General features: G+C 37.7%; 1 protein-coding gene across 1 annotated transcript in view; it reads left to right on the forward strand.

The window, feature by feature from the left end:
- Positions 1-24,591, forward strand: part of MYO3A (myosin IIIA) — a 318,705-nt gene that overhangs the window by 249,330 nt on the left and 44,784 nt on the right. Inside the window, exons 25-29 of the mRNA XM_006887107.1 lie at positions 3,171-3,282; positions 5,316-5,478; positions 7,997-8,114; positions 11,664-12,570; positions 14,269-14,413. Coding sequence (XP_006887169.1) covers positions 3,171-3,282; positions 5,316-5,478; positions 7,997-8,114; positions 11,664-12,570; positions 14,269-14,413 — 1,445 coding nt within the window. The remainder of the gene's footprint in view (positions 1-3,170; positions 3,283-5,315; positions 5,479-7,996; positions 8,115-11,663; positions 12,571-14,268; positions 14,414-24,591) is intronic.

Consider the following 24,591-nt stretch of genomic DNA (forward strand, 5'->3'; position numbering starts at 1 on the left):
GTGGCTTGATTCAGTGACTGGGGTAATCGGAGTAAGTTTATTGGAGATAGTGCAGTTGGCACAGGACAGAGCAGAGTTTAGGGCTGTTGTACATAGGGTCACTATGAGTCTCAAGTGACTCGACAGCACATAACAACAATAACATAGAATGCTAAGTGCTGTGAGATAATTTAAAAAATTAACAATTCAGTGAGGAATTTTAAAAAAACCCAACACATAGAATAGAAAAATAACATTAACCCAAAAATAAATGTCAAAGTCATACTGAGTGGCACACACATATTAAATGTCATCTCCAGGAGAGCTGATAAAAAGTTACCAAAAGAGGAGACTCATCTTGAGATCTGGTGCACATGGTTTGTGAGCAAGACAGGAATGCACTGGTGGGAGTTTCAAAAGCACTAGAAGCAACCATCTATGTACATACATATTCAAGGAACTTGAAGTTGCTTAGATTTGCTGAATGGAAGTCAGTGGAATGACAAAAGAGGGAAAGCCCTCTTAAATAATAAAGAGTTATGCTCTTCACAATTAGATGCAGGGTTAAACTTGTATATTCAGAAATATCCATGGTATTATAATATGTACCATCAGGAGAAGTAAATATTACCTAGATAATATTGTAGTTGAGAACAGTTTCTTTGGAAGGGCAGAAATGAAAACAAATTCTGAAATGTATTCCAAAGCCTTGTACTATTTTCTCACTAAAATGTACAGCATTGGAAACCTGCCAAAGGATAATCATGAATCAGAATCAACTTGAAGGTAGTGAGTTTCTTGAGTGGCTTAATAAGACCTTAAGCTTCCAGCTGCTAAATGACAGACTGATGATCGAATTCACACAGAGATGACTCAGAAGAAAGGCCTGGCAACATTCTTCCAAAAGGTCATAGTCAGCTATTGAAAACCTGATGGAAGGAAAGACATGGCGTCACCATGAGTTAGAATTGGCACAATAGTAACTAATTTGGTTTGAGTTTAGGGCTTTTGTGAAATAGCCTGTTCTATGAGGAGGAGGCAAACAGTAAGGACATAGAGAACCTGTGAATATAGGTGTTCTCCATACAGAAAGTGCCTGAAATCTTTTAAAGAATAAATCTTTTCGTCGTTAATTTGAAAGCTGTCATCCAAATTGGCATGGGATCTTAGGATGACAGAATGGTTTGAAAGACCCTGTGGGGTGTTAATAGAACTAAGAAACCCCCCTGTGACCCACATGAACCTTTGACCAGCCCACTGGATAGGGTCCTTAAATCAGCAGACCATTTCCCTAGTCTACGGCTGATAGATTCTGTTTTTTACAAGGAAACATTATTAAAAGAAGATAACTTGAATTTACTTGTCATAAGAGGCTGACTTATCATTGTAGTTGTTTCAAATGAATTTTTATACTATGAAGCCACCTGGTTTTGACTCCATGTTTCCACTAGGCATCCATGCATGATGCTTGGTTCCCAGAGCTCTAACACACCAGAACTTGTTGAGGTCAGTAGAGGAATGAAGTAGGGTGTTAAATGTTTTTTTAAAAAGATCAAAACACCCTATTTTGAATCCCACCTCTACCACTTAATGACTATGTGGGCCTCTTCAAAGTTGTTTATGTTCTATGAACTTAAGTTCAGTTTTCTCATTTGCAAATAGAAATGATGATCGTAGTAACTCCTCTTTTTATGATGTGAACATTAATTAAGATAATATAAGTAACATTTATTGACTGTCTGAGTGTCATCATTTCCTGTTCTAATCAAACTATCAAAACACACACAACCCCTGTCTCTGAGTCCATTCTGACTCACAGCGACCACCAAAGAGTTTCTAAGGCTATAACTTGTTACCGGAGAAGACTGCCTGTCTTCCTTCCTCAGTGCTGCTGGTGGTTCTAAAGGGATATTTTTTAGGCTGACAGTGAAATACATGGGCACACCTTCAATCAATCTTAAAATCACTTCCAATGTTTTCATGAAGGTGAAATATTCCTACTTCAGTAGGAATAAAGCATTCTCTCTGCTTCATGGCATTTTCCTTTCAGTTGAAAGGTTGTTTTTATAAAGAACTAGGCTGTGTTCTGTTTGTTTTGTTTTTAGGGGAATAGTTTGGGTTTGAGTTTTGGAGTCAGGGAGTTTTTGTTGGTGACTTCAAGGTAAAAAGTTGAAAAGCAATTATTAACATGAAAACAATACCCATGTACCCAGGAGATTTCAGATTTTACTCCAGACCACGGAAATAAAACAAATAAGAAATAGAGTGAGTCACATGACTTTTTTGGTTTGTTTCTCAGCACATATTAGACAGTTAGCCCTTGTAGTAAACAAGGCTACATGTTGTAGAGTTATGTAGTTCAGGTTGATGGTTCAAATCTATCTCCTCCACTGGAGAAACTTAAGACAATATGTTCTCACTAAAATGTACAGCCTTGGAAACCTGCCAGAGGATAGTCATGAATCAGCATCAATTTGAAGGCAATGAATTCTGTTTTGTTTTGTTTTGAGTGCATACGAAAGTTAATTCTAACTATACTGTAATTTCAAGTGTGCAATAAAAACAAAACCAAAGACACTGTCACCAAGTCATTTCCACTTTATAGTGACCTCCATCAAGTTTCAGAGGCTGTAAATCTTTACAGAGTTAGGTATCAGAGGCTGTAAATCTTTACAGAGTTAGGTAGGCTGTTTCTCACTCCGAGCTGCTGGTGGATTCAAACCACCAGCGTTGGGGTTAACAGTGCAACATGCTACAGGCTATACCACCAGAGGTCCATTAAGTGTGAAACAACTTTATTGAAGAGAAATATTGTGTAAATTATCAAAATGTGACTGAGTCATGAAACGAGCACATACGAATGGGGTGAAAACATAGCAGACTTGCTCAATGCAGGCTTGCTACAAACATTCAATTTATTTTTTTAAAAGGTAATTACCAGTGAAGCACAATAAAGTGAAGAGAAATAAAATTATTTGTGCCTATATTCAAACAGATTGATCAAGATGTGCATGCATTTAGGGTTCAGTCTCTGTTCCAGAGTTGTTCTGAGAATGTGTCGGGTTTTGTTTGACTGAAAGTTATAAAAGTCCTTTCTCCTCACCCCTTTACTAAGCTGTCCTTTATTCACCACCAGTCTCCTGAGGCTCTGCACTTTGCACAGCACTAACCAGCCTTTTTCCCATTTGAAGGTACTACATTCTCTGCTACAAGTGGAATGAAGAGCCCCCAGTGAGCCCCGACACCTGTGCTGCTATTTTGGAAAAAGCTGGTCTTGAGCATTGGGCTCTTGGGAAAACAAAAGTAATATTTTCCTATAAATTTCCTATTTTAGTAGTTATCTTGGCCTTACTGAGAACTGAATTTCAATGAAAATTTTACTGAATCTGTAACCAAAACTCAAGATATAAACTTATAAATCGACAAAGGTTTCTTTCTTCCTCATAATTAAAACCTCTACTCTCCCTAATTGATTCTTTTAAGAAAGTCAAGACAGCGTTATTTTGAATAATCATTTTAAAACAGAGTGAAATTTCATTTCGAATAATAATAACTGAATCCCCACCTGATAGAGAAATTTCTAAAAAGATTGAATAGTCATAGTAATTTAAATACAATCCCTGTTTTTCTCCTAACTCAGATGGTTCTGTGGCACATTTGACATTTATCTATGTAAAATATTCACTGTTGTTTGACTCAGTATCTGTTATAGTTGGATGGTAGTGTATTTCTATGTAGAATTTTAAAATCCACAGGAGGAAAAGGGGCAATCCTCCTATGTGCTTTACCCGTGTGGAAACCCTTGAGTTTTAGGCTTTTTAAGACATCATTTCTATTTTGAGATTAGATTTGTGGACAGAATTGGCCGACTGTTCAGATGAGGATTTAGCCATAACCATTTAAAGAATTTATAAATTTTTTAAAGTCTCTTAGAATGAATGTCCTCGGTGTTCAATAATCCATATTTACTTTCATATTAAATAGGAGGAAATCCTGTGCATGACCAGGGGTCTACTTTATCCACACCATTTTTCTTTTAGTGTTCACAGAGATGATTTTCATCAAGCTGAAATCTTGTGATTTATGGTCTGAAACACATGCCCAACTTCAAATGGAGTTTTAACTTGTAAAAAAGCCCTTTGCCGTTCCTGTTCTGCCTGGTATTTAAGTAGCATTTTAAAGTTATTTGTATTTTTCCACTTCACCTTTTCCAACTCATTAAGATGGATAAAAGTATTTAATATAGAAACATTTCTAATGCTATGTGGGGGGGGAAATGATGACCTTTTTCAGAAGATTGAATTTTAAATGAATTGTCAACAGCAGAGCAGACTAAATATATTAACATCTAGAGTCCTGCAGAAATTAAAACTAAATTCAATCAAAAATCTATAATGCTAAGCTGTTTGCCCTTGGTGCCAAGCTTTCAACTATTGGAACGTTGGGAGAATTCTACCATCAGGGTTACCAGGGCTCATGACTCACCGGCTAACTTTGAATTTAAGTGACTTTCTTAGTGCATTTAATAAATTCTCTTAAAAATAATTTTTACTAGTAAATTTAGCTTTTAAAAAGGGAGAGGTTTTTTGTTTTTGTTTTTTTTAGAAAAAAAAAGTCATTATCAACACAACTCTGGGTCTTCCCTTCAGGGCACTCTCTGACTCATTTTGGTTTTAAAATTAGCCAAGGTAACCCTGCGTAGCATGGCAATCTTTGGGACTGTGGAGAAAGTTGTTAATAGATCTGACTGTGACCTCACCTCTACCATATCCTCTCCACTGACAACTTAATCAACCCCCCTCTGGACAGTGTCTCACCTTATTCACCTTTTCCTTCTGAGGACTTTCAAAGGTCTCTATAAATGCTTGATGAGTGAATTAGTATAAAAAACAGTAACCCTCCAGATTTGGAAAGTATTATAGTCCTTTTTTCCTCTACGTAAATATTAAATTGGTTTTTCTCTTAATAATAATTTTAAAAAATTGTTGTTTTGTGCTGTTTAACTCTAACTGCATCTCTGGAAAATCCTTGGTAAAAGACTGAAGATTGATATGCTCCAGAGTGAAACCTGAGTATTATTATTGTCTTTTTAAAAAGTAAAAATTAAGTTAAAAATAACACAATAACTGCCATCATCTACATTCTTTCTCAAAGAGAGATTGTCTTCAAGCATAAAAATCTATAATTTAAAGCAACATGCAGGTCAAAGAAGCAAAAGATAGTGATTGCCGAAATCTAAAAAGATTTAGACCATACATAGTCTCCTCCTCAAAGCAAACTTCATGACTGTCAGATGGTGACATAGTTTTATTCATATTTTATTTCATTCTTTTTAGGTATTCCTTAAATATTATCATGTGGAACAGTTAAATTTAATGAGAAAGGAAACCATTGACAAGCTTATTTTGATTCAAGCCTGTGTCAGAGGATTCTTGGGTTCAAGAAGGTACCATAAAATACAAGAGAAGAGGAAAGCAAGTGCTATGATAATACAGTCAGGTAAATGTCTCTATGTGAAAACATATCTTGGTTGTCTGTTAGTGTTAGTTGCCGTCAACCTCAAGGGCAGAGAACTGCTGTATAGGGTTTCAAGGCTGTGGCCTTTCATTCAGAAAGCAAGCGTGTTTCCCAAGGCACTGTTGGATAGATTGGAACTTTCAACTTTTGGCCTCATAACCGGGCATTTCAACCACTTAAGCCATTCAGCAGTTGTGTTTAAATATGAGTATAAAGTAAAATCTTACTTTCAGATATAAATCCCACTTTCTCTGCAGCTTTTGCATTGCATTCCGGTCTATGTTGCATTGTTTCTGTCTCTAAACTAAATCTAATCAGATAGTTTAAGTGATGGACGTTTTTAATATTTGAAGAAATGTTTTCTTTTCAGTGAAATTTAATTTTAATGTTTTCTTCCAAGTATTGTGGAAACATTATTTATTATGCAAGATACGACAAATTATTCAGTTAGCTATTTAGCTCAGTAATCATCAGCATAACTCATTGGACAATAGGCTTTTCCTATTATATTCAAAAGGTTACACTTGACATAGTTTTTGGCAAATTAATTAAACCCAGGCTGTTAAAGGGCATTTCTCTCTTTCTGTTAACTATAGGGAAATAATATTTATAAATATGCTTCACTGTGAATTTTTATTAGGAAATATTGGTTGAGCTTAGATTCTACTTTTTATTTTTCTATTTATCACTGTTATGAAATACTGTCAAATGGACTACAACCTGTAGTGATCCTAGGTTTTTCTGTTGTTGTTTGTTGTTATACGATGCTTTCGAATCAAGTATGACTCATAGTGACCCAATGAAAAATAGAGGCTAAATTAAGAATATAGAATATGTTAGTACAGGTCTTTCAAAATTTTTTACTAGTCACTCACAATAAAAAAAAAATCTTTTTCTTCATAACAGGATACATAGATACTACAAGCAATGTACTCTAAGGTTTTCTGTTCCAGTGTACTCCATTTCTTTCCTAGTGGCCTACCCTGGAAAACCCTCAAGGAGATGGATTGATTTAGTGATTGCAGCAGTGGGAACTTATGGCAGAGATGATGAGGATGGCACAGGACTGGACAGATTTCAGATCTGTCATTCATAGAGTTGCTATGAGTCTTACTTGACTTGACAGCACCTAACAACAACAGCAATGCCATAGGGAGTTACACTGCTAACCCAAAGGCTACACTTCTCTGGAAGTTTAAATCCATGAAAGAAAGATGAACAATCTCCTCCCATGCAGTTTACAGCCACTGAAAACCCACTGGAGGATCAGCATTGAATGGGTTCTGACTCAGTAGCAATGAGGGATTTTTTTAATATAAATCTATTCCATGATGCATTGTTTTATAACCTGCATTCTCCAAATCACTAACATAATGTATATAAGATTGTTGTTTTAGGTGCTATCAAGTCTACTCTAACTCATGGTGACTTACTACGTACAGCAGAATAAAGCCCTATCGGTCTTATACTTGAGCCCATTTTTCCAGTCACTGTATTGATTAACTTCATTGAAGACCCTCTCTCCCAAGTATGATATCCTTTTCCAGGCACTGACTCCTTTTGATAACATGCCCGAAGTATGTAGGGCAAAGTCCCACCATCCTTACTGCTTAGGAACTCTCCGGCCTCTTTTCTTTCCTCCAGTTTCAATCCTGCCCATCAGTAATGAGTTACAACCATGTCTTTTGGAATTTTAAGTCCTTAACTTTCCACTACTATTGGACATAGAGATGCAAACACTGATATTTGATATTTAAGAGATAATCCTGTAGGCATAATTCAGAATTCATAAAGCTCTGAAAATATTTTTTTTCATAACCCATTTGTTAGTAAATCATAGCCTTTGTTGGGCTATTTGTAATCCTTTGTTCATCCATCGTAGTAAAAATATTCTGTATGTCGTCTGCAGAAACACTCATGCTTGGTTATAGGATGCCGCCTCAGCATAAGTCATGCTGTAACAGAAAATGTGCCACAGAATGGCATTATCTTCCTGAAGATAAGGAAAATTCTGTTATAAGGGTTTCAGGCCATTTGTTCATAAGGTCACTATGAGTCGTGTTCAATTTGAAGGCAATCAACAACAACAATCTGAACTCAAGGCCAATTATTGACTAATAAGGCCCAAAACATAGATAATAAAGGCTCTCCCTAATGAAAAACTAAATATGGCCAAAATAAAATGAAAATATTTAATCATAAATTCTAAGCAAATGAGGATAGTTTCTTTTGATTTTTTAGTCCTCTATTGTTTTAATTATATCTCAGTCTGAAAAGCTCTTTACTTCTTTTATTTCTATAGTTTTTTATCTATATCAGCCTCATATGATTTTTATGGTTTTTATAATCTTGTTTTCTTTTTAAGTTTTACTGTCATTTCCTTCTTAGACATTTTTTATGATCATATATAAAAAATGAAAGCACTTTTTAAATTCATTTAACCTATATTCCTTCATTTCTTAATGAATAATACAGCTTACATGTGCCTTCTATGTTTCAGCTGCAAGAAAACATCTACTTGGGAAGCAAAAAAAAGAAATTGTTAATACAAAACCCACAGCAGTAACAGTCATTCAAACTCATGAGTTTGACTACAAGAAAAACTTTGCAAATAAAAGGTATAGTGATATTTATTCTTTTTGGTTTGGGCATTTATTGGATATTAAATATACGAGGTCACAGGATAATGTGCAGAGTCTAGCCATTTCCCTAAAACTGGAACAACAAATGTCAGTGAACACCAAAGGCCACATGTGTCCTTTGTCCTATTTGGGAATTCAATGGCATTTCACAGTGATGAACACACTTTCATTCTCAAAGTTTTATCTTACCTAGTATCTTAGTTATTTAGTGTTTTATGATAAGAAAACAGGTGTTCTATGAATAATACTAATTGTTTTTTAAGAATAATAATTTACTCTCTTGGAAGAAGTGCAAGCAGCGTGTTCCTTAGAGACAAGGATAGCAGAACTTCATCTCACATAGTTTGGGCATGTAGTCAGAAGGAGGAAAGTCCTCCCAAGGACTTTAGGCTGATACATTATGCTGATACAGGCTCAACAAAAAAGAAAAAGACCCTTGATGAGATGGGTTGACACAGTGGCTACCGCAGTGGGCCTGAGCATGACAGAGATTATGAAAATGGTGTCACACAGGGCAAAGTTCAGATGTTGTGTTCATGGGGACTTATGAGTGGTAGTCTACTTAATAAGGGCACCTAAGAACAACAATTTATTTTTTCGTTGGTAAAGTTCAGGGCTGGAACAGAAATACCACAAGTAGTTGACTTTAAATAACACCAACTTATCACTTCACAGTTAAGGGCTTAGAAGTAATTAGGTTTTGAACCTACGCTACTCTTTATGACCTAATTAAACTCAAACCCCAAAGTCATTGCCATCAAGTCACAGCCAATTAATAGTTGGACCTCCAGTAATGAATAAGAGGCTGTAAATCACATGGAAGCAGATTTCCTCTTTCTCTCACAGAGCCACTAGTGGATTTGAATCATTAGAAAGGTGTTACTTTGGGTTACAACACTTTATGGACTAGGTAACCAGAGGCCCTATGTCGTAATTAACACAGCATATAAAATCTCTTTGCAAGTGGGAAGCAAAAAAAAAAAAAATGCCCATCAATAAGTGACTATATCGAAAAACTATGGTATGTTCATAAAATGGAATACTATGCAGCACTGAAAAAAATGACCTCATAAAACATTACACAACGTGGGTGACCCTGCAGGACATTATACTGAGTGAAATATCTCAGTCACAAAAGGACAAATGCTGCACAGCACCACTGTTATAAAGCAGGTCTGACATTAGAGTTTGGGAGGAAAATAGGGTAAAAGTGGATAGATAATGAACATTGCGCTGGAATAGATGAAGGAAAGAACTGTTTAGAAGTAATATATGATTAGGCATTAGCTACGACAGTAGCCCAGAATAAGAGGTACATTGCAAAGAGGACTGGGAGAGTGGGAGGGAGATAATTGTACAACAATGAATTAAAATGTTAACCAAAAAAAAAGTGAACAGGGGAGGGGGAAGGGAGAGGGTATAAAAATGTGCAACAATGAATGAATTAAAATCTAACTTTTCTGTAAATTTTCATTAAAATCACAATTAAAATTTGTTTAAAATAAAGAAAGTCTCTTTGCAAATAGGAGCATACCCACACAGGGCTAGAGACCAGGATGTTACAAGATAATTTTGGGATACACAATCCAAACTATAAGACTTGGATTTTGCTGAATTGTTCTCTACATTTATGCTTCTAATTCTTACCTCTCTCTCCTACGTAAATAATATCCTTGAGCTCTCATGTTCATTCCTATGGCCTTAATCACTTATATACCATTGTCCCTTAAGATGTAATAGCCATCTGCATTTTCTTTTCCTGAACCTGCATATCAAAATTTCCAAATACATATTAACAGATACTTCTGAATTCATTCATTCAGTGGGCTTTATAGCATACATAAATAGATCAAGTTCTTATCCTCAAATTGCTGGCAGATTCAAGGAAAAGAAGTAAGAGCAATAAATCATAATTATAGTAAAGTGGGTTAAATATGTTATAGAAATATATACAAAGAGTGCCATGGGGACATGGAGGGGAAAAACCTATTCCTTTTTTGAAAGACACCGATTTCTAAGGCTTTAATAGTTATGAAAGTAGTTCTATATCTTTCTGATATGAAGTAGTTGGTAGGTTCAAACTGCTAACCTTTTGGTTAACGTCTTAGTGCTTAACCTTTCTGATATGTGAGCTCTTTTTAGGCATTTTCTTTGCCGTTGAGTTAATTCTGTCTAATACAGCCCTCTATTGAGTTTCCAAGGCTGAAAATCTTTATAGGAGGAAACTGCTCCTAATTCTCCTGCAGAGCAACTATTAGACACAAACCAATGACTTCCACTTAGCAGCTCAGCACACAGCACAGGATGCCACCAGAATGCCTAAGTAGGCATCAAGGGTCAGGAAAATGTGTATATTTTGCCTAAGTATTAAAACTTAATTAATTACAAGATAAGTAAGTGGTGTTTTAGGAAAAATTCATTCCAATCTAAATCCCAGCCCTTGACTTTGTGTGGTTGAAATGGTGCAGGACAGGGTAAGCTTCCAGTCTTGTTCATAATGTTACTATGAGTTTCAGTCAACACACGGGCACCTAACAACAATAACCGTGTATGGGATCCATATCAGAGAGCACAAACATAAACAAGAAACTATCTCTACTTTTGTCTCAAATGGGAATTTATGTTAATTGGGTTTTCACAAAAGGTAGAACACAGAGAAAGACATTTAACCAGAAACTCATAGGAAGCTCAGAGGGTAAGAGTGAACGGTTGGAGATAAGAAGGTGGAGAAACTTGACACAGCATCCTTCTTTGAAGGCCACTTTGAAAGCAGGTCACTAAAGGACCAAATATTGCCTCCTCTAACAGAAAACATGCCTACCACAAATCCTTCCAAGAAACAGGCCTGCCAGTGTGTCAGGTTATGATTTTTCAACTACACCTTGACAACCTTTTCTTGGCTGGGTAGTTTTTATGAGAGTTTGCATTGGATATAGGAATCTAGGAGGGAGGGGAATAAAGCAAAGAGAAGATCATATCTTCAAATTAAGGGAAAATCAATTTGAGAGGATATTAATAAAATATCAACTATGAAATATAAGGTGACAATATTACATGGGCATGAGCTGTAGAGGAGATAGATACCCTTTCATTTTCTAAGCTGTTTCCTGTGATCATAGACTTGGAGATTATTAAAATCCAGAATAACAACCTATTTATTGGTCTCAAATCCAGATGTACTCCTCCCTACATGCTTGGCCCTAGTTATTTTATTTTGAAAGGAGTATATCTAGAAAAAGATTAAATATTGATGCCTCATTAAAAGGATAGCATGATTATTCAAATGCTAGGTTAGTTCCCATTTTTAGTTGAAATCAGACTTCTCGTTACTTAAGTAGCCGTCACCCTTATTGCTAGTGAGAACACTGAGGGAGATGCTTTTGTTCCTCTTGCTTTCCTCTCAATATTACATTATATCATGTATATCTATTGGTGAGAGTTAGTAGGTGTTATTTAGTTTAGTATTATATATTCAAATACAATATGCTTAGTATCATATTCTCAGACACGATATGTTTTACACAGGGAATCTATTTTGAAGAAACAAACTGAAAATGCAATCTCGACTAAAGAACCATGTTTTTCGGCTCCAAATAATAAAGGGAGCACATCTGTAGTGAAGACTTCTACCTTTAAAGCTGAAGGAGAGTTCATCAGTGCGGTAGAAAGTAACAACAGAAGATATCAAATGCAGAGAAAACTAAACAATATGAATGAGGACGTGAGTAAGCAAGAATTGCATCTCATGGGAGATTCTTGGCTAGAACTGAGTCCCAAACAGAAGCATATCAGAGACGTGGAAGAAGGCACTAAGGTAAGGAAACTGGAGGAGGAGGATGCTGTGATCCAGAGTTACTATCAAAGGTACACAGAGGAACATTTTGAAGACCCAAAAATGGCACATGTGGAGAGGAAGGGCATATCGGAAAGGCCAAACTATTCAGGGCTGTGGTTAGCCAAGAACGGGACTAAGCAGCCTTCGTCTAAAAGCACGTTGGAACCTAGCCTTAGCCAAAGGTCGATTTATCAAAATGCACCCAGCAAAGAAAAAGAAAAGAAGACATCTGTGGTTACCCAGAATGCACCCATACGCAGCCAAGAGAAAAGCCACTGGAGGCATGGGACAGTCAAAGAGAGGCAGGGTGAGCCAGTGACGCAGGACTGGGAAGAAGACAAAGCAGCAGTGTGCATTCAGAGTAAATACCGGTGTTATAAGAGAAGGCAGCAATTAAGGCAGGATGGGCTGTCCTCTTCTTTTAAGAACCAAGAGGCTGATGCAGCAAAAATGGAAGTAGAAGGACACCCTCAAAATTTATATTCCTGTCCCATAAAACATGAGGAAAGCTGTAATAATATCAAGATGAGGGATAACCAAGACTCAAAAGCAGTTTCAGAAAAAGAAGCATGTGATTTGGCAGTGTTTTCACAGCAGGTATGTTAATCAACAAGTTTCTTTACTAGCAAAACATCTCTCATAAATGTACACTAACTGAATTAATGACAGATATGTTGTTTATCTGCTTTCAGGAGACTCTAAGACTATTTGATAAGATCTATCAAGGGTTATACTAATTGAAAATAGCCATTAATTTGTTAAACAAACTTAATGTGATACAATATCTAGTTTAGTAAGGAGATTAGTGGTTGTTTTACTAAAATATGCAGCTTAGCAAAATGATTCTGTTTGATAGTGCAAATTTTCATGTTATGAGATTATTCATTATAGCTAAAAAAAATAAAGATATTAGAAATCTGCTAAAATTTATACTTTCTCCTTGCCCCAGACCTCATTTGAGAATGCCTTATTATCTATCAAAAGTAGGTCTACAGTCATTCATAGGCATGTATGAAAGAATGAAAGTTTGCAATTATAACAATGAGGAGACACATAAAGAAATATATTTTTTTAATTCCCTCTTAGGCAATATCTCATGCTACCAATAGAAATTTCAGCTCCTTTTCTAAGAGGGAGAAATAAGATACAAGGGGGGGTTAAGCTTCTGGTGGGTAAACTTGGAACTCTGGTAAGCAAACGTGGTTACATGGATAAACCAGGAAACAATCTGGTAACCTTGCTTCTAGGACCTACTCTCTCTGACTAGCAGCTTGATCTGAAAATCACATGTCAGTCAAGACCTCTATTTTCTCCTGTGTAAAATGCTGGGGTTTAACTACATAGCTATATTATAAATTAATTTAATTTATAATTCTAATAAAGAGTCACTCAGTGATGTGTAGAATAATAGACAAAATATCATAATGGGTGACTTTCAAAGAAGGATCCCTAAACTCTGGATTTTGTCTCTGGTGGTGCCCGAGCACGTGAGAAAGTTCAGTAGCTGCCCTTGGACACACTGCTTGGCAATAGCCCTGTGGTGCAAATGTTTCCAACTTCTGAATGCCAATAGAGTTCTCTCATTGGTTAATTTTTTTTTACACCATTCTTTTTTTTCTTTGTTAAAGCACATACAGAGAATGAGTTTCAAATACATGCAGCCCCCTGAATGAAAGAATGCTTTTCTAATTTATGCTTAAATATCTTCACTCTTAAAGACCAAGGATTAAACCTGCTATACCATGGAGACATGAAAGTGATTGTCTTCCCTAGCATGAGACACACCTCGATCTGGCTAAGAACACTGTAGGACAAAGCTAGAGGCAGAACAGCAGGGCCATGCACTGAACCCGGTGTTCACAGGGCCACTGCTCAGAAGAAACAGGTTGAATGGAAGGAGAGGAGCCCAAAGAGGAATAGTGCTAAATCCAGGCTATTGAGACTGGTGGGGTGGGGAACAGAGGGTGGGAACAAAGTTGAAGGTAGTAGGGAAGTGCCTTGGGAGGAAAGCAGAAAGATGCTTACTGCAGGAACAGAAGCCAGATCTTAGAAACTCCAGGAAGGAAACATTAAGATCCCAGGCCTCATGGAGCGCGCCATGTTTGGCAGGTCCTGCAAAATATGAGATGGGCAGACACAAAGGGGAATATTATGCCATGTGAGGACTTTCTTATACCCTGGTTATAAAGGCCAAGGTGGCTCCTGGGGAAAATAGGCAAGGCCCAGGACCAGCAGACCTGTGCAGCTCTCCACATTCCTTCCTCCATCTAATCTGACACCTGACCTTCTTTCTAGATCTCAAAGGTATCTGAAGAATATTTCATTCTACAGAAAAAACTGAATGAAATGATTTTGTCTCAGCAACTGAAGCCTCTTTATCTGAGTGTCTATCCCCATGAGCCAATTAATAGACGGGCTTCTTCTCATCAGAACCTCTCAGGTAAAATTCAGTAAAGACCTTCCTGAAAGGGAAGGAAATTCCACATGCTTTATTTCATTTGTTCATTAGTTTGGGGTTGGTTTTTTTTTCCATTTTTATTCCATGGTAGATTTGAAGTGACTGAAGTGACACTGACCTCACTATCTTGGGGAGAGCTTTCATCTCTCCATCTCTTCTTTATAATCTTTTTTTTTTATATGCATACTCCTCTGGAATGTTCTACACAGATCTTTTCTTCTCTGAAATCATTATTCTCCTCTCATTTTCTTCCTCTTTCTTCCCCTCCTGTACTTGTTTAATAAAACTTGGTATGACACAGAAGATGATAGCAAGAACTAGAGTGGGGAGGATCCTGGGATGCAAGTTTCGAAAGGAGCAAGCAAAATGTTTCTATTCCTTTTTATCAGTGTCAGAAACTTTGACAATAGGGTGTGGGAAGATGAAATCTCAGTTCAGATGTACAGGAAACACTATGTTTCATTTTTTTTTAATTGACCTAAATGACGTTCTGCCCTCTTCCTTACTGAAGGGAAGTTTGATTTTGTTAGTTATTGGAAGTCTCCGTTCCCAGGGTTGTGCAAAGGTTGTACATGACCAAAGTACTAGGTGGACCTTGCTTGTGCTGGTAACTGGTCTCCATGTTTCCTTTAAATTCAGAGGTTCTGCTGCCCCCATACTGTGCAGGAAGCTGGAGTCTCACCTCTCTCACACACACTGAGCTGACAATCATCTGTATTCTTACTACTTTCTTCAGCCTAAAGCTCCCCTGAACATCAAGAGTCTCCTTGCCCTGGGCCCTGCTGGCTTCTGTCTGGTAGAAGCTGTCCTCTCGTCTCTCTTCACCCTTTCTGGAACACCTGGCATTATCTCTGCATAAGTGAGTTTAATTACAGTTTGTCAAGATGTTTCCAGCTAGTGGAGACTCCATGTGTGTTAGGGTAGGACTTGCTTCACTAGATTTCAACAGCTAATTTTTTCAGAAGTGGTTCACTAGATTTTTTTTCCAAGGAACTTCTGTTGAATTTGAATCTGCAAGGTTTCAGTTAGCAGCTGAGCACATTAACTGTTTGCACCACGCAGACATTGCCCAGTGAGTCTGTTGTTAAGTAAGTGTTATCAAGTTGACTACAACTCATAGAAACCCTGTGAACAGATGTGAACCTACCCTATCCTGGACCATCCTCACTCTTATCTGATATGTCCGAGTTGTTGTTTCAGTCACTGTGGTAATCCATCTGGTTGGAGGTCTTCCTCTCTTTGCTGACCCTCCACTTTTACCAGCATGCTATCTATTTCCAAGGGCTGACTCTTACTGACAACACGGCCAAGGTATATGAAGCAAAGCTTTACAATCCTGGCCCCTACGGAGCACCCTGTTTGTACTCCCTCGACGACAGATGTGTTTGTTCTTTCGCTCAGTGAGTTTTTATATCATACGAAATCCAGAAAGAACTACAGACTTCATGTAGCCTCTGATTTCTGCACTATAAAAATCTGAGGCAATAAAATACTAAGAGTTACACTCAGCTCTTTACCTAATACAGGGAAAAGAGAAAAATACCTTAATTTTTCAAGAAATTATCCTGCCACACATTATTACAAGTAAAAAATAGTGATGGAGCTTTAAAAAATTTTAGAAACTGCATTGAAAAATGCCTCTCTGGCCCTCTCCACCCACTACTGCTCCTTGGCTCTGTTCCACAACCTCTTTCTGTTAAGAAAACAGTTTAGCAAATCAGAGCCCACAGGCTGGCCCATTAGTTTTGCTGCTGGCAGGAGCATGCCCCAGAGGGCATGCTGATGGGCCTGGTATAAGGGAGTGAGCCAGAACTAGGAGGGAAGGCCCCCAGGGACTTCTGTTTCTTTCTTTGTTGCTTATGCAACTACCCTAGTGAATGTGGGGCCAGTGAGAAATTAAATGGTATAGGAAAAATAGAGGAAAGCCAGGCATTATTCCATGTGTAAGGGAAATCTGGTGGGTTAGTGATAAGAAGTCAACCCTTTGAAACTATCAGCTGCTCCACAGGAGAAAGATGGGCAGTCTCCTCCTGTGTGCAATTTACAGTCTCTGAAATCCTGCTAGAGAACAGCTATGAGCGGGTTCCCACATAGCACCCAGGGACGACAGCAACATTCCATGTGTAAGCTGTTTAATCTGATCCATAGGAGTTGACCAGGGTGAGGAGTAGGAGGTGGGGAGTAGAAACAGCTTCATAGAGAGGGAATGGCGGCTGCTGCTGCTACATCACCATGACTTCACTTTGGAGGGATTTTGAAAAGGCCAGAAAAGCTAAAGAATTTTGCTGGAAAGTCAATTAATTCACTTTCTTTTTTCAAGTTCCTGTTTTTGTGGGGCTACAACTATTAAGAGAGTGTTCCAATGGCTTATTCCATAAAGAGTTTCCCTGCTAATTCAGACTCCCTCCCTCTGGGGTTCTAAATCTACCAGTGGCTCAGCAGGAGAAAGACAGCAGTCTCCTCCTGTGTGATTTATAACCTCAGAAAACTGGCTGGAGGGTCAGCTCTGCGTTGGTTCTGACTTGAAAGCAGTGAGTGAGTGAAGAATTGTCAGAAATTGTTAGTTTACTTAGATAGGATTGTAGGTCTAACATTTCTTTAGCCACTGGGAATTGAGAGGAAATATCTTTTGTTTAATTGCCCCATATCTCAGAGATTATCAGAGGAAATGCCCGAGAGAGGACTTGAAATAGCAAAAGATACTGAGATCCAGGTAGGCCCAACAACCAAGAGGCAAGAAGTTGTTGCTGTTGTGTTGCATGTACAACAGCATAAAGATAGACACCATTGAGATGTTGTTGTTAGGTACCATTGAGTCGACTACGACTCATAGCAGCCCTGTGAACTATAGCTCTAAACCCTGCCCTATTCTGTGCCATCCTCATAATTTCTGATATATTCGAGTCCATTGTCATAATAATTGTGTCAGTCTGTCTAAAAGTCAGGAATAATTATAGGTGTTTGGACAATAGATTACAAGACATTCTGTAATTGACTTCTCATGCTTGTTCTCATTATTATCATAACTGGCTATAAATTACATGGGAAGAGATTGCCCGTCTTCTCAATTGGAGCTTCTGGTGAATTTGAACTGCCAGAGAGATGTGCCCTTTGGATTAGCAGAGTAATTCGCTGCAGAGCAAAGGATTGACTGCACAGGTTTCTAACATGGTCAGCTGGGTGGATAATGGTGCCATTACCTGAGACAGAGCATTATTAGATAACTAGCAGGAGTGTGTTTGGTTTGGGGCATGGTGAGTATGAAGAGCCCTTGATGCATTCAGGTGGCCTGTCAAAAAAGGAGGTGGGCATATGGGTGATGACTGAAGCTGCAGCGTAGATGAGATCATACAGGAAGCCACATACAGGAGCTCAGAGGAACACCTCAGAGAAGGCTAGGCGAGCGCCACCATGTGGAAGTCACAGACAGAGGAATCCACAAAGGGGAGCAGTCAGGGCAAAGGTAAGCCAGAGCATCTAGTACCTCTGATGCCATTGGATTGACTGCAATGAGCTGCTGTCAGCTTGACTCCATCTCAAGCAGTCAGTCCAATGTCTTCTTTACGTTTCTCTTTTCACTTGACATCTCAGGTTATTGTGCACAACATCCTATTAAAAAGTTCTTTCCCTTTGCTTTTTAAGGTACTAATTGAGAGTGTTTGTCTTTCAAAGCTGTTTTGATCCATAGAATTTTCATTGACTGCTTTTCAGAACTAGATCACTAGGTCTTTCTTCCTAACTGGTGTTGATCTGGAAGCTCCCTAAGATTCAACCCTTTGTGTGACTCTGCTGGTTTTTGAAATACCAGTGGCATAGCTTCCAGTATCCTAGCACCACACAGGGGGACTGAATTGGCAACTCACTTACAGTTACTGTCTGAATTGCCAGAAGAGTTTAAATATTAAATTTGACACAGATTTAAAAAAATAAGTTATCATAATCATTGTGTAACTTTTGGAGAAATTAATTCCTAATATTGTATAGTATAGACTTCATTACTGAGTATAGCCATTGTTCATGTATTCCTACTGTATCTTTAAAATTTCCTTAAACAGGAAGTTTATCAGATTCCTACTAAAATATACTTTAAGCTTCTACCAGAAAGTTTCTAAAATTTCCTGGTAAAATATAGTTCAAATAATTAAAAATGAGGTCATAGAACTGGAGCAGATAATTATTGATTAATATTAATCCCTTCAGTGGAGGAGCCCTGGTAATGCAGTGGTTATTGCTCAGTTAACCAAACCCATCAGCCACGCTCTGGGACAGAGATGTAGCAGGCCACTCCTGTGAAGTTTTACAGACTCAGAAACCCTGTGGGCCAGAGGCTGCGCTGCAGCCCCAAAAGCACACAGTTCAACCCCACCAGCAGCTCCTCAGAAGGATGGTCATTCTCCACCTGTGCAATTAACTGCCTCTGAAAACCCGCTGGAGGGTCAGGTCAGCTGGTGCACAACAACAACTTCCCTCCTGTAGGGTCACGGTAAATCAGAATTGACTGACTACACAGCATTGGAGGGTTTTTGTTTTGAATCCCTTCAGTGTCTCCAGAGCCATTATTTTACTCTGAAATATGCTGTTTTACATCAGGATGGGCAAACTCTATGCTCAGTTGTTAAATTATAAGGTTAAATAGCCTAGAAAAGTCATCTCGCCCAAGAAATTTCCAAGCCACCAATAAAATAAAGGGGAATATTTCCATTTTAAAAATTAACTTTATAAAAAAAATTAACTTTACAATTTGGACCTTATTTTGTAAGGGAATCTCTCTATGAAGCATTTGTTTTAAGTGTTTAATAGTAATGTCCAAAGAAAGCTACAAAGCTAGTTACAAAGTTCAAGGATAAAATTAGCTGAGCATGTGGCCTATTTACTGTACCTATTTGTCTTTATAGTAATTGGTATATATTGAAACAGCTATGAGCTAAGTGCACCTGCATTTTCATTGAGAGGAGTATAGTGTAGGTTATGTATAACTGGAGCATGGCCATTTTATCGGAGATCTAATAACCACTGTTGTATTCATCAATACACAAAGACATCACCTGTGTTTCATTATTTCTTCCTGAATAATGGGCAGAGCACTCTTTTTTGGGAGATATTTTTCTTCTTAATTATGGTCCACCTGGCAATTTGTGTCTGACCATTATGAAGACAAAAAGATGGAGAAATAAATTATATGACATATAAAACCTATTGACACACAGTCGTGTTCTATTTTCCCTTTACAAGAAGCTAATGGCAATCCAACAGGCTGTAACTTTGTAATGGGTTGCAAGGTTCACAAATAAGTAAGATACTGTCATTCCCAAGTTTTATTTACGTAATAGTACCCGGAAATTCAACACTAAAATCAAAGCTGCCACTTATCATACATATACACATTTGGTATAATTAGAATGCTTTTGAGGTAAATATCAGAGGAGGAGGGAATAACTCTTTTCTGTTTATTTTTAGATTTTGAGGGTATTTAGATTCATACAACAACCTTAATGTTTTTAGTCTTCAGGGTGCAGTTTTAACTGTTTTACTTTAAGACATGAATATCATTTTATTATTGTAGTCCTGGCACCTAGAAAGTTATTTTGCCAGCTACCTAAGATTATAGCTATTAATAAACTTTCATTCATGTGAAAATCAGGTAACTTAAATAATGCTAGATTATGGCTTTATTAGGAATACTGTTTCATTAATAGTAGAAAGTAACTTACCCTCTCTTCCTCACTAACTGAAGGAGCTCTGATGATGCAGTAGTTACATGATAGTTTGTATTTCAAATGTATCAGCTGCTCTATAGGAGAAAGACAGGCCCTTCCTCTAAAGATTTACAGCTTCAGAAATCTGATGGAACATCATTATGAGTCAAGGCAGAAAGTTTGGTTTTCTTCCCCATGAGACAGTAGGTACCTGTCTCATGGGGTCTGTTCAAAATGTTCAAGGCAAATCAAAACAGAAGATTACAAGAATTAAAAGCAACAAAGGTAAATACATGACAAACCTGCAGTAACAATAATAACATTAATCGAAGAGTGGATACTTAAACATGCAAGCTGAACATGTGACGGCACCCACAAATATATATTTGAAAGGAGATCCTTCTATGTATGTGTTTACATAGGCTTCAAATATATCCAAGTACATAGTAGAGCATATAGAAGTCAAAGTTAAGAAAACTTCTTAGCCACAGTCATCCTGGGGTCTCAGGACCACAGCCTCAGTTGACATCAAGGTCAAAAGGCATATTCTTGAGGATGTCATCAAGTCAACTACAACTCATTATAATCCTCTGAATAACATAACTGAACCTCGCTCTGTCCTGGATACCTTATGCTCTCTGATACGCTCAACTCCATTGTTAACAGTCATGGTATCAGCCCATCTTTTTAAGGGTCCTCCCCTCTTTCTCTGACCCTCTACTTTTCCTACTAAGATGTCTTTTTCCAAGGACTGATCCTTCTAGACAACAAGCCCAAAGTATGTGAGTCAGAGTTTTATTATCCTTAGTCCACAAAAACAGTGTTCTACCTCTAGTGTCATTGTTGTTGTTATTGATTGCCTTCCACACGAGCATGACTCATAGTGACCCTAAGAACAAAAGGCTTAAAGACCCTCTACAACTATCAACATTTATCAAAGTTTGTAGGGTTTCCAGAGAGAGGCATGTTACTTTAGGAAGTAGATGTGTGAATTAAATTTTTTTAAATAAAATTTATTTTAATTGTCATTTTAACAAAAAAGTTTACCAAAAAGTTAGATTTTCATTCACTCATTGTTGCACATTTTACACTCATCCCTCCTTTCCCCCTCCCCAAGCCGACTTTTTTCATTAGTTTATTTAAAAATTCTAATACAAATTCGAACAAATTCTTTCAATTTCCCTCACCCCCCCCATCAAATTGTATAATCCAATGGTTAATATCCTCTTCCCCCTGTACATGCACATCCTTTGCTTCCAGCCTCTCCCACCCCTCCTGGATCCTTATAGTCATTCTACAATAATGGTCTTATACAATATTTGTCCTGTAGGACTGAGTTAGTTCACTCAGCATAATGCTCTCCAGTCCCTCCCAAGTTAGGTAATAATTTACAAAGTTAATGCTTCTGCATGCTGCATAGTATTCCATTGTGTGAATGTACCATCATTTCTCAACTGATTTGTTTGTGGTTGGACATTTAGGCTATTTCCATGTTCTTGCAATGGTGAATAATGCTGCTATGAGCATTGGTGTACAAATCTCAGTTTATGCCTCAGTTCTCAAATCCTCAGGGTATATTCCAAGTAATGGAATAGCTGGGTCATATGGAATTTCTATGTTCAGCTTTTTAAGGATGCGCCATACACAAAATAAATTCAAGGTGGATCAGAGACCTGGGAGTAAAGCCCAAAACATAACGTTCATAAAAGACAAACTGGGATCAAGCTTAGAAGTGATAGTCCATAAAGGCACTGCCAAATACAACCAGAAATGCACTATCTAAAGAGGGTAAAATTGATGTATGCGACCTTCTAAAGATTAAATCTCTGTGCACATCAAAAAATTTTCCCAACAGGGTGAAAAGAAGACTTACAGACTGGGACAAACATTTGGTAATACCATCTCAGACAAGAGTCTTATAACAAAAGTTTGCAGAAAACTCCTGGCCTCCACAAGAAAAAGACTAACCCAATTACAAAATGGGAAAAGACATAGAAAGAATTTTCAGAGAGGACCATATTCGAAAGGCAAACAGACACATGAAGAAATGCTCCAAGTCACTGGCAATAAGAGAGATGCAAATCAAAACCACCATGAGGTACCACCTCACTCCAATAAAAGTGGTAACGTTTAACAGGGCAGCAGGTAATAAATGTTGGAGAGGACGTGACGAGAAAAGAACTCTTATACATTGTCAGTGAGATTATAAAATGGTGCAACCATTCTGGAAGGCAATTTGATGTGAATTAAATTTTAAAACTTGCAAGGCCACTTATATATGACTCTTGGTTTCTCCCAGTATGAACCAAAGAAGAATTAAGAATATCAAAGACACATGGACACCATTAATTCAAAGGACTAACAGACCCTGGTATGACTGACCATATGAGTTAAAAAGGGCAGCCTTATCCCAGAGATAAACTAGAAGATAAGAAAGAAAGACACATGGAAACAAATAACAAAGGGAGGGGGTGGGGAGATTGGTAATACATTGTAGGGACTGCAATCAATGTCATGAAACAAAAATTGTATGAATTGTTGAATGGAAAACCAATTTGCTCTGTAAACTTTCACCACAACCACAATGTAGGGGGGGGGAAGATAAAATAGATTTCAGAAGTTAATTTTTTTTTTTACCAAATATACTTCTGGAAAATGCTTTTCTCTCTTAGTTTACTTTCCGTTTATCACTCAACATATCAACTCATTGCCTTCTAGTCAGTACAACTCCCATGGCTGACCCTCTACCAAGTTCCCGAGGCTGTAAACCACATGAGAGGAGATTGCACATTTTCTCCCAAGGAGAACGTGGTTTTGCCAACTGGTAAGCTGTGCTACAACCCCAAAGACAGGTAGTTCAAATCCACCAGCTGCTCCACGGGAGAAGGATCTACAACCTCCCATGCAATTCACTGCCTCTGAAAACCCACTGGAGAGTCAGTTATGGGTCAGTTCCAACTCAAAAGTACACAACTACAATTGCCAGAGAAGAGTGACTTTTGGGCTAACAGACAACTCACTCCAGACTATGCCACCAAGAGCTCCTTAAACTCATGACAGTGTGTTTATGATTTTAAATTCTGCTAGAGGAAGCCTCTTTTTTTAAGATTTTTTTCATATATTTTAATATTAATCTTACAACCAAATATATATAATTAATGTTATGTGCTGTTGAGTCACCTGCTACTCATAGAGACCCTATGTACAAGAGCCCTAAACCCTGATCTATCCCTTGCCAATCTTATTGTCTCTGACACACCTACCCATTTCCCCAGTCACTGAATCAATCCATCTCATTGAGGGTCTTCCTCTCTTTCTCTGTCTCTCCACCCTCCCAAGCATGATGTCCCTCTCCAAGGACTGACTGGTCCCTGCTTGCAACATGCCCAAAGTATGTCAGACGAAGCCTCAGAATCTTTGCCTCTAAGGAGCAGCCTGGTCTCACCCTCTCTAGGATCAACTTGTTTGTTCTCCCAGCAGTCCATGGTATATTCAACACTCTTCTCCAGCACCACAACTCAAAGGCATCAATTCTCCTTCTATCATTCCTAGTAATTGTCCAGCTCTCTGATACACAGAAAGTAATTGCAAAGACCATGGCCTGGAGCAGGTGCACCTTAGTTTCCAGACTGACATTGTTGTTCTTTAGTACTTTGGAGAGGTCTCTGACAGCAGAGTTACTGAAGAGCAACCAAGTATTCAGTTTGGTTTAAATTATTCTTACAACCAAATGTAGCTCCTGCATATAAACCCCCAAAGTAGTATTGCATTCATTGTATGACAATAATGCAATTGAAGTAGAAGTTTTAAAAATATATTTACAAATTAAATGTAAGAATAACTATGTATAAAAACTATAAATGAGATGCAGACACTCAGAAGAAAATTAAAATAACTGTATGTTTTCATCATTAGTCAAGAGAGAAAATAAATTTTAAATTATGTAAGCCATAAAGCTTCTAAAAGGAGGAAAACAGATATTCAGCCTTTGGGAAAGTGGGGAGAAGAAATAAAGACAATGAGGCAGATACACTAATTAGTTAAATAAAGCTGAGATAATGCTTTAAAAAAAAAAAAGCCCAACAAGACAAATCCCTAACAATTTAAAAAGAAACCTTAATAAAGAAGAGCAAGATTAGATCAATCACAGTAAAAAATACTAAAACAAGACCTTTTTACCCTAAAATGCAAAGTGAACCTTGTTCTCCAATTCTTTTCCATCCCACTCTACTGTGACGCCCCCAATCACAGTGGTCAGTAGTAGCATCTGAGCACCATTTAGATCTAGTCTTAGGAAGGTAGAGTAGGAGCCATGGCTCACATGGTCCTTTTGTCAATTTTTGCATCTTTGATTTTTTTCACTCTTCTTTGCTCTGGGTGGGCACAGACCAATAGTTGCATCTTAAATGGCCACTCTCAAGGTTTTAAGATTCCATTTCTTTTTTTTTTCTATAATTATATTTT

The sequence above is a fragment of the Elephantulus edwardii genome, unplaced genomic scaffold, assembly GCF_000299155.1.
Source record: "Elephantulus edwardii isolate Elephantulus edwardi_28Jun2011 unplaced genomic scaffold, EleEdw1.0 scaffold00054, whole genome shotgun sequence".
NCBI classification, from domain to species: domain Eukaryota; kingdom Metazoa; phylum Chordata; class Mammalia; order Macroscelidea; family Macroscelididae; genus Elephantulus; species Elephantulus edwardii.